The sequence below is a fragment of the Manacus vitellinus genome, unplaced genomic scaffold (assembly GCF_001715985.3).
Source record: "Manacus vitellinus isolate BGI_N305 unplaced genomic scaffold, ASM171598v3 scaffold_13_pilon, whole genome shotgun sequence".
Lineage (NCBI taxonomy): Eukaryota > Metazoa > Chordata > Aves > Passeriformes > Pipridae > Manacus > Manacus vitellinus.
The window spans coordinates 11,593,270-11,606,379 of record NW_021938999.1 but is presented as its reverse complement, the minus strand read 5'-3'; the positions used below and the strand labels follow the sequence as shown (position 1 = coordinate 11,606,379).

Below are 13,110 nucleotides of genomic sequence, written 5' to 3'. Positions count from 1 at the left end.
AAAGCAGAAAGAAAGTTAGACACTAGCAGGAGACAAACAGGTTGAAAAAAATTGTCTTTCACCCTTAGCAGGAAAACAGCTTCATTAAAGGCAGGCTCAGGCTCCTGATGACATTTATTTCTGGACAAGCTTAAGCACAAACAACTATGCCTTCAGTTAATTTAGCACTTAATCACATGTTGGTGCCGTTCACAAACTTTATGGAACTGGAGAAGAGAATGACAGTCTTGAGAGGCTGCAGGTCAGTGGGAAGTGAAACTGTTCCAGCCCATGCACAACTGAACAGACACACAACACTTTTTGCTGAGATCATTCCTAGTAAAAATCCCCCAAGGATAACTTGCTTTCTGATAGTGGCTTTCACTCATCAGAGTACTTTGCAGCGCTTTCTCCCACTTACTATTTGTGTGCTTTATACTTGTTTGATTATAACATTTTATATCATTATGCTTTAAAAAACCTGAATCTATTAATTTAACTAGTACTTGTTACTGTCACTGCTAGCACTGACAGGTTGCCTTTAAGGCAATTTGAGAACATAACCCTTCTTCATCCAGAAAGGAAAGGCACTGAAGCTGTGGCTCTTAGCAGAGTTAGCAACCTTTTGAAACCCTGACTCGGGACAAATGAATAAAGCCAGGAAACAAATATCTGTATCCAGTACTGCCATGCATCATACTTACTGTGATAAGTTTAACCTTGGGTAAAAACATAACACTGAATCGTATAAATGCTTTTCTGTGTCGGGGAATTGCAAGAGACTTGCAGGGATTTGTTAGCATTTCTAAATTCTCATGGGACTAAATTGCGTAGTGAAGAAGCTTGTTGCTACAAGTGAGAGAGGAACTAGAGTCATCCACACTTCCCATGTTTAAGCAACTGTATCACAAGTAGTCATGGGTCAGGAGCATTTTGATCCACATATTTTTTATTCAGGACAGATAAGTTTGAGCAACAAATTGAATAAACTCTGCAAATGAAGCATGGATAAACATAAAGCTAATGAGAACTTAACTAGAGTAAGTTTCACTATTCTCTGGTACCACGGAACAAGAGAAATACAATTAAAGACATTTCATGTCTAACCAAATGATACTTAAGACTCCAAGGCAGTTAATTGAAAGCTACAGAATGCCTTTAGTAAGACCTTATTAGACTTATAATTTAGATTTCTACACAACTGTCATACTTCAACATTCTTCTGTGAAAGGATCATGTGAAGCACAAATTTGGCTGTAAGTATTTCCATGTAAAAAGGACAGATATTTCTCTGGGTCTCATGAATTCATGTCATGTGATTTGACCAATACTTCACATTCCTATGAGGCATATTTTCCCTTTGCACTTTGATGAAGTCAATTCAACTACTGTATCCAACATTTTCTAATACAGTTATGCATTAACATTAAAAACACATATACAACTCCCTCACAGTTTTGCTGAATAATCAAAGAATTAGTGTTTTTATCTTTTAGTTTTCTTTGAAGAGATTATCAGCTATGTGCATGCATCAATTAAGAATTAGAGTATTTCTAACCAATAAAATAAAAGATAAGACAAAACCCTACCGACAAGAATGTGCAATCTTCTGCTTTAAAGTCTGAGGTGTTCTTTGTCGCCTGTGCAGCTGTCCTTGCAAGAGCTCTTGGTTATATATTGGTCTCTCTACACAATACCTCTGAGTTTGTTCAGGACATGCTTCATGTTCTTGAGCATGTTCCATAGCTGATCTCACACAGCAGGAGTCAAGGAAGAACAGTTCCACAGTCTTCACTGAAAAACCTGACTGAAGACAAAATTTAAGTTTCATTGCTTTTTTAACATCAGATTTGGCATTTCCTTTCAAATAATGTATTTTGACAAGCTAGAGACAAGAACTGTGACTACAGTCTAACTGAATAGTCTGTAACATCAGTAAGAAAATAAACCACGTGCAGTCTTTAGTATATGGAAGCCATTAATTTGTGCTTCTCTTGGGTAAAGAAAGTTTTGCATTAATTGCTCTGTAAATAATAGCTGAAACAAAGTTGGAAGTTTCTATTCATGCTTACCTGGATTTTCCCTCAGTTTTTAAAGCATACGTCACTATTGGAGGGACATTATTGCTGAGTTACTTCCTGCTTACTCACACACTGGCATATCCATCTCCAAAAGGCAGAACTCAGATTTTAACACTCAGAAACCTACTTCTTTCTTCCAGATAGTTCAGTTGCTTCCTGCATTCATTCACCTGTTTTTTCCTCAGTTTCAGAGGCTTCTTTTTCCAGAGAGCATCTCAAGGATGCACAATTCACTACTTCCGAACAATTATTATTTCAATGGATGTGCCACTTACTGCTGTTCTCAATCTGCACCCATGAAAACAGGAATCAGTAGACGTGCACAATTTTAAAACTAGCCAGAAGGTTTGTAAAGACCTATTGGTCTGTCTGATTCAGTGCCATCAACATCTTAACATATTTAGGAGACACGCTGCTAATTCCTTTGCCCCATGTTGGCTGCTTCTAGAAATACTGGGCAAGAAACATAACTCCAAATTATGAGCAAAATGACAGGGCTGCTGTATCGTTAAGCAGAGATGCTTGGCTAGTGCTGCATTTGATGACAGAACGTGAGTACAACGGGAAACAGAGCCATAATCATGAACAAGGCCCTTGGGCTCAAGTCCAGCAAGTCACTTAAGCATGTGTTTGCCTTCAACCAAGGGCGCTCACCCAGGGGTGTGCAGTTTTTAGCTGTACATCAATACTTTCCTAGGAAAAGGTTACCATGCAGAAATTAAACAAATTGCTATCTAAACACTCAGACAAAGGTAACCATGATTGGTCCAATGTTCTGATTCAGCAAATACAGTCTGAGCAGCAACAAAATATCGATATTGCTATCTAAGCCTTCAGACTGATGAAGCTGCTGGAATTTTCCACTCTTGCTGGTCTCTATCTCCTAGGACAGACACAGCCTAGCATCTCTTAATTTTCCATTATTATTTAAGCAACATTTTCCCTACATTGTCAGTCATAAAAGGATATTTTTACTAAAATTATAATTTTTTTTATTTACACCACAGTCTTTATTGTGTGAAACATCTAAAACTTGTTTTAGAAATTGTAAGAACAATATCATATCAAGTACCCCTTTGTACTCCTGAGGCTTCTTTTATGTCTTTCCACAGTTTCAGTTCATCAAGAAGCCTGAATGACGTTTTGTGAATTACAGAATCACAGAATATACTAAAGTGGAAGGGACCTACAGGGATCAAGTCCATCTCTTAGCCCTACACAGGACCATCCCCAAGAATCACACCATGTGCCTGAGGGGATTGTCCAAACATTTCTTGAACTCAGGCTTGGTGCTGTGACCACTTCCATGGGGAGCCTGTTCCGGCACCCAACCACCCTCTGAGTGAAGAATCTTTTTCTAATATCCAACCTAAACCTCCCCTGACACAACTTCAGGCCATTCCCTTGTGTTCTGCCACTAGTCACCAGAGAGAAGAGATCAGCATCTGCCCCTCTTCTTCTCCTCAGGAGGAAGCTGTAGGTTGTTTTCTTGTGTCAGCAAACTGTAACTTTTAGAATTACAACTCTTTTTTCTTCCTACCTGCAGACTTAGATCCAGTCAACAGTAGAATAGGATTGTTTTACCAGCAATTTCCATCTGAACTGCCCTCTGGCTTTTTTCTCACCTCCATATTATAACATTTTCATATTTACAGCAATGCTGTTCACACCAAGATGTACATGCGACCACTAACATACACAGCACTTTTCTTCCATGTCAGTGTCTACCTACCCACAAACAGCACTTCCTACTTCCCATCTTGCCCAGTCACAGACAGTGTGCTATCCATGAATCCCAGTGTATTAGCTTCTGCCCAGTGATGCTGACACTTTAACCACTTTCGTGCCTGCTGGAAGAGCAGCACATCAGGGTGGGGCACAGTCAACCCAGGAACCTTCTGAGGTGCAGTGATGTGCTTCCTGCCATGGGTGATGGAGGACCTGACATGGAGATATGCTCTGCTGGGCATGATACTTATAAGCAGGGAAGAACTAGTCAGGAATGTGAAGTCTGGGAGCAGCCTTGTCTGCAGTGACCATGAGATGGTGGAGTTCAGAATCCTGAGAGAAACAACACATGCAGCAGGCTTATAATCCCAGACTTCAAGAGAGCCTGTTCAGGGACCTGCTTTAGAAGAATCCCATTGGATATGGTCCTGAAGAGAAGGCTCCTGGAGGACTGGCTCATTTTCAAGGATTACCTCTTCCAGGCTCAAGAATGGACCATCCCAAGTAACATGAATTCAAGCAAGAATGGTAGGAAGCCTATGCAGATGAACATGCTAAGCTGTAAGTAATACAATAAAGAATAAAGTCTTTAATATCATCCATCTCTTTTGCAAAAGCACACACTGAGCAAAGATTGAGATGTTTGTGTTTACAACAGATGATACACATTGTCCACAGAGTAGCAAAATGGCAGCATTTCATGACTGGTTGAAGTATCTCTCCAAGTGTTTGCTTTAAGACAAAATGCCTACAGAGATATCCAAGGCTCAGAAACTCAGCCTTGCCCTTCACTCCCAGAATGCTTGAGGAAGAGCAAAAGAAGGTACTGTCATTTTCATGAAGACAAAGCTTACCACTGTGATTTCTGAAAACTCACAGACCTTTATCCGAAGGAAAGAGGCAATGGCGGATAGAGCAATACTGCTCTCGAACGACCTTTAAACTTCATGGCTAGAATAAAGTTAAAAAACTGTAAGAAATACTGCCATTACTCTTATCAGCCAGATAAGAATTGAGCTGAAGTAGTTAAAAGCTGTATGCAAAAGACTTATGAGTTGGCAATTCTTTATCTGACTGATAAAGGCCTGTCATGTCTTTACTGCTATTATCAAATTGAAGGTGTTAGAGAAAAAAAAAAAAGGTGAAGCAAACATGAATTTATAACACTCTCACTAATAATTTAGTACTTTCTCTTCCCAATCTTAGCTGATAAAGGAGGGCTGTCAAGCCATCTGCACTGATTCTTGCAGAGGACAATAATTTTTGATCCAATTCACATGAATCAGAGTGCAGTCATAAAATTAATAGGGATGATGATTTTGCTGCTGTTCCTTAGATTCAAAATGCAACTGTGGGGATAAAAAAAAAAAAAAAAAAAAGAAGCTGAATGCAACTGAACTGCCTAATGTAACAGAGGAGAGTCAGTGGCAGATCTTGTCTTGCCTGTTTTAAAAGAACAGAAAACTTTTCTTCTGGTAGCTAAGCACAGAGTTGCTTTAAGTAATGGAAAAGCACAGATGGACAGTACTAGTACTGTGTTATAGTGTGTCCTGGGCCAGGAAATTCCACATTTGATCATGAGCTGCAAAGTCCATGAAGTATTTTGTATCTTTAAGCCTACAAATACAGGTGATTGCCATCACCCAAAGAGTCGGTGGAAATACTGCCACTCTATGCAAAATATGTTCTGCCAAATGTACACTGAAAAGCAGAGTTATTGCAAGGTCTGTTCCAACTGTCTGAAGAGGTGAGACACAGACCCAGGTGATTTTAGGAACCACATGTTCGTTCATTTCTTTCTTTTCTCTCTGCCCTCATTCCCCAGTGCCCTATGCCCTTCCACTTTTCCCTTTGAGTCATATGTACAAAGTTTTGTTTTTTAAAACAAGCACAAAGGTGTAAAATGACTGGGTGAGGTCATAAGGAATGTGTTCTTCTAGTTTTCTTGGACTGTGCTTATCATCCTCGTTCCTCCTCCGTTACTCCCACTAAAGCCACTAACGACTGGATTGTCTAGACCTGAAGCTTTCATGTAAAACTTCTCAAATTTAGAAATAACTTGTGAAACAAACAGAATTTTCCTTGTGTAAATCCTAATCTAAGAAATGAACTCCAGTAGTGAAATTTTGGGGAAAATAAAAAGAAATAAAAAAAACCAAGACCTTAAATTTCTATGCAGCTTTTAAACAGGCAAAATTTACACTCTTCACAGAAAGGTCAGATGGCTACATAAACTGTGTTGGGTTGTATGATAAAAGCTTCTCTGCACACCCACAGAGTTACCCAGAGGAACAACAGCAGAATGGAGAGTCGATAATACCCTGCTGGGCTACTGCCGGGTCCACCGCATGAGCCATCAGCCTATCAAAAGCTCACCTTCACCAGTCCAGAGCAGCACATGAGGGTCAGCTATGGGACCATGGCAATCCCTGCCTGCTCAGGGTGTGAAAGCACATGCCTATCTGTAAGAGTAAGAGCACGGGGTGGGGGCAGCTCTTGGGACCTGGAAGTCCTGACCAGTCCCATGTGCGCACATGTGATGTGATGGTCCGTACCAACAACTGGAGTGGGGCTACAGCCTTGAGGGCTCACATGTCCAGCTGCCAGCACTGGGGAGAAGGGATGAAGTAGCTACTGGGCAGACTGGGTGTCTGAGCCTAGGTGCTGGAGGGATCTACCCTGTGTGTGTATCTCTACATAGGTACATATACTCTTACTATTGGATCTCCATCCTGCTTAGCCAGAGAGGGGAGGGGGACAAGGAAGGTGTTGCCTGCCTCATCTGCATGACTTGCCATGTCTAAATGTAAATATGTTGTGTACATTTGTTCTGTGTGTGTGTTTATGGGCAATACATCTTCAGCCTTAAGCCTGGCTGGATCTGGGGATATGGAGCAGCAGCCTCACTTTCCTCAGGCTGTTGGATTCAGTATGATATATTTTCCTCTAATAAACTGATCATATCCACTGAAAAGAGCACAATAATAACATGTGAGGTGTCTCTCAAAATGTTAACAAATCAGACATATATATTTCTAAATATAAAAAAAAGATTATGTAACTGATAAGGGATAATTTATATTTCATGTTCCTTGCTAAAAAATACCTTAGCCTCCAAAGATTTACTCCATGGACTAATGAATTCATTAGTATCTAAATGGTATCTCTTATCAACCAGCAATCTTATGTTTGTTTTCAACAAGAGAATGTTTTAGAAACCTATTAGGATGATTGAGCTGTTTAATCAATTCCACATGACAAACACCTGGAGCACTTTGAGCAGCAGAACACTGGTCTCCTTTCCTCTGAGATATAGATAAGAGATGGCTTCTGTTTCCAGTGCAAACACATTGACAACCATGAGAACCCATGTCAGTATGATCATTCCTACTCCTGCTTTTTGTGACTTCAACGACCTTGGGTCTGAACTGCCATCCTCATTCCCCTTGTCAAAAGCAGTTGCTACTGACAGCGAATCAGATAAGTTAATCAGAATAGTATCATGGGTGATGACCCCTTTGCTGTGCCTAAACAGACTGATAAGAATGTTCACCACCCCAGAGACAGGTAATCATTAGCCAGTTTCATTTTTCCAGAGATAATCCACTGCCAAAAACTTTGTTGGAACAGTCTTCAGCACAAAGCTCCAGTTGATCACAGGAGAGAACATAAACCAAGATAATGCATACATATCACATTCAGCCAGAATAATTTCTATACTTCATGTTATCTCAGTGCACCAATGCTCTCTAGCAGCTGGTTCAACTTTTGAGGCAAAGTGGAACACTCAGACATGAAACAAGTATCTGTGCAGAAAGGAGAAGTCACATGATTCTGTGACACACTCCCTTCTGCAGAAAAGGCACCAACAGAGTTCTCCCCATGTGTCTGCTTCATGAACCACATCACTAGCCTCTCAAGTGCTGCATCAAGCTAAAAATAAACAACAAAAAAAATAGAAGGTTGTTATTTATAACCAAAATTATTTCAGTCATCATGTTTACACTGCAAACCTCAAGTCAGAGAGGAAGCTGAAGGATAGTAAAACACAGTGTGGTCACAGGAGAAAATGACTGGGTTGAGAAGAGGGAAGAAGAGGGGGTTTAGTATGGGATTGTAAATTTATATTCCAGTTTCACTGCTGAAAAACTTAACTAATGTAAGGTTTTGAAAAGTCTCCAAGGATCCTCTAGAAGGCTCTCTTCTTAACACTTTCTGAAAGGATCTGTCCCTCTGCAGAACAGGCTACAGCCATTGCCACGCCTGAAGAAATTCCTGAAAAACTGCTGTTTCTGAAAGGAAACAAAACTTCAGCGTAGGGAAGCCACTCCCTGGGAAAGTAGTAGCACCATTTATCAGAGCTGCAACTCTCTTCCTAATAGTTTTGAGAGAAAAGTTCAACTTCCCTGTCCATGTTAGGATCTGCATTTGGATTCTTGGGAGCTACTTTATAACACGTTTTCTGTGTATATCTTTAGTGGACTAGGTATCAAACCAAATCCTACATGAGCAGGATGTGACTTAGGACAGATCCTGTCCCCATTTATGCAACCGTTGCTTGGTTAAGATAATATTATCCAAGTGATAGTGTTCTCCTGTCTCCTATGTACTTAAGAGTGCTGCTTCATGGTCTGAAGGTGAATGCCAGACAGTGGGAATAACCTTCCTCAACCTCTTGATGCCAAGGTTACATACAAAGGTCATGAGTACACAACAAACATAGGCCAACACTGCTTTTCCTTGAAATATTGTAAATTTTAAATTTCATTTAAAATGAACATGTAGAGAAGTTTCTCTAACAAGTATTTCACAGCAACCCCCTGCTTTATTTGGAGCTCATCTTATGGCTTTGTATTTCTTCTGTGGCTGATGACAGAGCTCACATTTTAATATGAGACAGCCCCATGGCTATTCTTAACTGCACAAGGAAAAAGTCCAACCCTTATACAGCTGAAGAGTTTTCCAACTGACTCTTCAAGTGTGTTTGGCAGAACCCTAACTGAATGGTTTCCTGCAAGAGCTAACACTGAAACAAGGTGTCATGATGAAGGAACGGGGAGAGCAACAAGGGTATCTGGGCTGAGGATCATCAAATGAAATGAAGAAAGGTTCATTGAGTAATTTTCTTATGACTTCTTCTTGCAAGAACCTTCCTTTCTCAGGAACACATATGTAAAAGAACCAAATGTCATCAGAAAGCAGAGAAATAGAAAAATCAGACTCACTACATCTGCAGTTAGTTAAATGCTCAGGTCACCTGTTCAGCTATACGGACATAAATGAAGCACCATCAATAGCACTGCAATGTCACAGTGAAAAAAAAGGTCTTAAGTTTTTTTTTTTAAACGTGAAACTGGCAGAGAAACAAATCCAGACACATATAATACAGACCTGAAAACAAGAAAAAAAGTATAGTGCAAAATTTCAAAATGAAAAATGCAATGGACCAGAGACAGAAGGTAAAGAAATAGTAAACCTGAAAGAAATAGGGACGGCTTAGAAAACAATGTTATGTCAAAACTACAAAGTTATGGCAGGATCCTGGTAAAGCAGGAGATGCCTAGTTAGATGCCAACATGCTAAAGTGGTAAATTAACTCAGGTCTAGCTTTCTCTGTGAAAGCCCTTGAATGATGTTATGCCATGAAATTACAACAGCAGTAGCAAAACTTCTGTATTCAGAGAAGATATTACAGATGCCTGCATCGATGAAAGATCTGTAGCTTTGCTGCCGATGTAACTCTTCAGATACGCCCGAGGTCAGCAGAGCTCTGGGAGAACAGGAATAGGCAGCTCCACTGGGCACCTCTGAGTAGCAGCCCAAGTTTTCTCCTAGATGGTATATGGAGTTCTGAATTCTGCTCCATGAAAAGCAGGTGTCTCAAGTCGAAATTTTGTTAATGCCTACTCAGCTCAATCCTTAATTGAGCTTAATTGATCTGGCCCTACTAGACTGAACTCCAACAAGGACGTTTTAAACAAACACTGCAATCTTTTATTTGCATTGAACAATTCTGTCTGTGCTTTAGAATCATAGAATGACTTGATTTGGAAGGGACCTTAAAGATTATCCAGTTCTAACCCCTCTGCCATGGGCAAGGAGATCTTCCACTAGACCAGGTTGCACAAAGCCCCATCTGACCTCGGATGAGAGGTTAGTTATGAGAGTATTTTTGAGGAGTTCTCAAAAGTACCAGCCCTGCCTCAGAACCTGATTTCCATAAAATAAATGAAAATGTGCAATTTGACCTCTAGCCCAGTCTATGTGTCAGAATCTCAGGTTTTCAATTAATAGATTATAATCTATTAATTAGCTAAAAAAACCCCCAGTAACTCTCAGCAACACAAGAACACAAACACCACCGGACATACAAAATGGTATGCAACAGCCAAAGCAGAGCAGTAAAACTCAATCCACCACTTGTGCAAAACTGGGAAGTTTTCAGTGAAGGCCAGAGAAAAAGATTCCACCCAGGCAGTAAAAATACAGATTCACTGTAAAAAAACTTCCAAGAAGGCAATCACACTATTGTTTGTCACATGGGAGGTCTTCCACAAAATAATAGAAATAGTTAATGCAAGTCTTTTGAGAACAGTATTCCAAGCTTCTGCATAGGCTAGTGATTCATGTGTACTCTTACAACTATAAATAAAATCTAAATCCTATAAAGGCAACTGACTACAAAACTCATTCAACTGCCAGCACAAACTTACAGCCATATCTTCAGATCCATGGAAATACCTGATATTGTCTCTTTGTCTACAGGTTTCTCACTACCTGGGCACATGGAAAATAACTACAAGATCTGCACTTCACTGCTGCTTATACTCCTGAGCAGCAAAAAGCTACAGATAACTAATTATAAAATAACAGCAATGGCACATCTTGTAGCCATATTAGAAAAACAATCGAGAAGGACTATCTGGAGATAGGATCTAGCAGGACAACATTCTGCTGGCTGACAGATCTAGGGAAAGAAACTCATCAGAATAAGGCAGGTGTTTAATTCATGAAACTTAACTGGGAACTCAATAGGCTAATTAGAACTCAAGGGTTTTAGCTTCAGCACGGTCGTCTTCTGCTAAAAGCTGCAAATCTACCAAATGATCCAGACAGAAAAACACATCACTCAGAAAATGAGTTCTTATGGAAAAATTCTATCAGTGATAAAATAGAAAAAAAATAGCAGTCAGCAGTTCATCAGATACAGACCAAGAGAGGCAGCAGAGCTCAAAGGACTCTGTGCTTCTCTGGGCAATTCACTGGCTGCACAGAAGCCTTGGTCACATTTACACAGGCTACAGTTACAGCCCAAATAAATAGTAGTTTAAGACAATAATGGTCTGCCTATACTACAATAATAGAGCCGATAAACACATGTTCAGTTGTTTATCAAGTTGATAGCAAAAGAACAACTGTACTGCAGCCATGTGCTAGACCTGTGCCTCAGTACTGCATGATTTTAGCATCACATTAAATAATAACCAACTGTCCATGTGGTTTTGGAATATTTAAGTTCTAAAAGCATCGCATTCTGGTGGCCAGACTACTATACCTATGAAAAACTGATTCGAACAACAGTAATGGACTAGAAATTACAAACAAAAGGCAAGACTCAGTGGTTGTTTAGTGCTTCAAGTTTTAAGAGCTGATGGCTGAACCCAATAGAGCATTTCAGTAAGCACTCAGCTTAGAAAACAGGGCTCAGTTTGTGGCAGAGGCTAAAAATGTCACCATTTTCTAGGCCTCTCACCTGGTTCATGTTCAGTCATCTTCACTTTTTTTAATTATATCAGCCTTTAAAAAAACTGTTACCCTGCCCAGAGTTTCTACAGTATAAATTAAAAGCCATATCAGCCCCATACAGATTACTCAAACAGAGAAAATACAGTTTAGTGATCAGAATCCAGGCATGGAAGTAGCAGCAGGTTTTTTTTCTTACTGGACTAAGAGCTTTCCTTCAGTGAAATCTAATTCCAGATATAACCCAATATTGCCCCAACTCCCCCCACAAATATACTTTTAAATGTCATGAAGCTTTCAGCACGAGACTGCTGAATTAAATATCCTCAAGCCTGTAGAAGGAGGTAAATGCTATTGCAAATGAATATGCTTTATCAGCTACCAACAGCAGCTTTGCATGTGTGAAACTCCATCTCTCCCTATACCTTTTCCACATCCTATTTCAGAGATGTTTCACAAATACAGTGCAAGACAACTGATAAAATACTTCACTTTGGAAATACTGCTAAATGCAGAACTGGAATGTCTATTGTGTCTTAGGAAGGTTTAGCACTGCCATAAACCAAGTATTTTGAAGTGTGATTACTACCCCTTGAGGAAGGTAAGAGCTGATCCCCACAGGGTTAATTCAGTGCAAGTCACCTGCATGTGCTTGCTTCAGAAACTGTACAGTAATTACCTTAGTTTTTCTATTTCTACAGTGGTTAGTAAAGCACCATCTTACTTACGAAAATTCTGTAATATAAATCAAGACACCTGTTAACCCAAAATACCTTTTACTGCACATTTAGTAAAAGACATTTTAAATGTCTGTTTGCAGATTTTAGTCTTCCTTTGTGAAACCTTCAGGCAAAAAAATTCCAGTGCTGTCAGTCATCCACATCCAATGCTGTACAATTGTGTTACTGAAATAGATGTGAAAAATTATGAATGTATATTCTGCTCAATCATGAGCAGAAATAATTGCAGTAATCTAATGTTTTCTCCTTTTCCTTACTACTGGACTACCTCCAGCTGCCTGGCTTATCTGAAATTTCAACGCATCCTGAGAACAGCTTTCAACCATATTTCAATGTTCAGACAATTCAAAGTTTTGCAATAGCAGCATGGGCATGAACACAGCAAATTTTAAGCCTACTTACTTTTCTGGCTGGTTTTTCCTAGTTGCCTTCACTGATCCCTTGTAAGGAGTTCAAAATGTTCCCACAGTTCGCGAACCAGAACTTGAAAAACACTGACATAGGGAAAGGCAAAATCTTGTTCTGTGACTGAAAACTGGAGGCGCAGGAGGCGGGCCGGGGGTGGGGGGAGTGCGATGGAGGGAATAGTTCAATCGAGGTTTGGGAAAGGTTCTGAAGATCTTTGGGTTGAAGCTGGTGCAATAAAGTGCAAAGCAGTTATTTCTTGTTATTACAAGACTTCTCGGGAGAGTCGTCGCTCCGACCCAAAGCGGCAGCCCGCAGCGCGAAGCCGGAGGGTCGCGGCCACCCCACAAGGAAATGACTGATCTCTCAACCTCCCCCTGGTTTCCTCTTTGGTGCTCCGCGTGTTCTGCAGTTACAGCGGCGTGGGTGCTGCC

At 40.2% G+C, this 13,110-nt stretch overlaps 1 protein-coding gene across 5 annotated transcripts in view; it reads right to left on the bottom strand.

Annotated features, from left to right (window-relative positions):
- The window catches only part of SLC26A5 (solute carrier family 26 member 5), a 32,511-nt gene extending 19,571 nt beyond the window's left edge, over positions 1-12,940 (bottom strand). For all 5 annotated transcript variants that reach the window (XR_001920086.1, XR_001920085.1, XM_018068072.3 and 2 more), the window contains exons 1-2: positions 12,674-12,940; positions 1,569-1,786 (exon numbers count right to left, since the gene is read on the bottom strand). Coding sequence is in view for 3 of the 5 variants with exons in the window: in XM_018068072.3 (XP_017923561.3) it covers positions 1,569-1,723 (155 nt within the window). In the remaining 2 variants the exon portion in view is untranslated. The remainder of the gene's footprint in view (positions 1-1,568; positions 1,787-12,673) is intronic.
- Between the last annotated feature and the right edge of the window lie 170 nt (positions 12,941-13,110).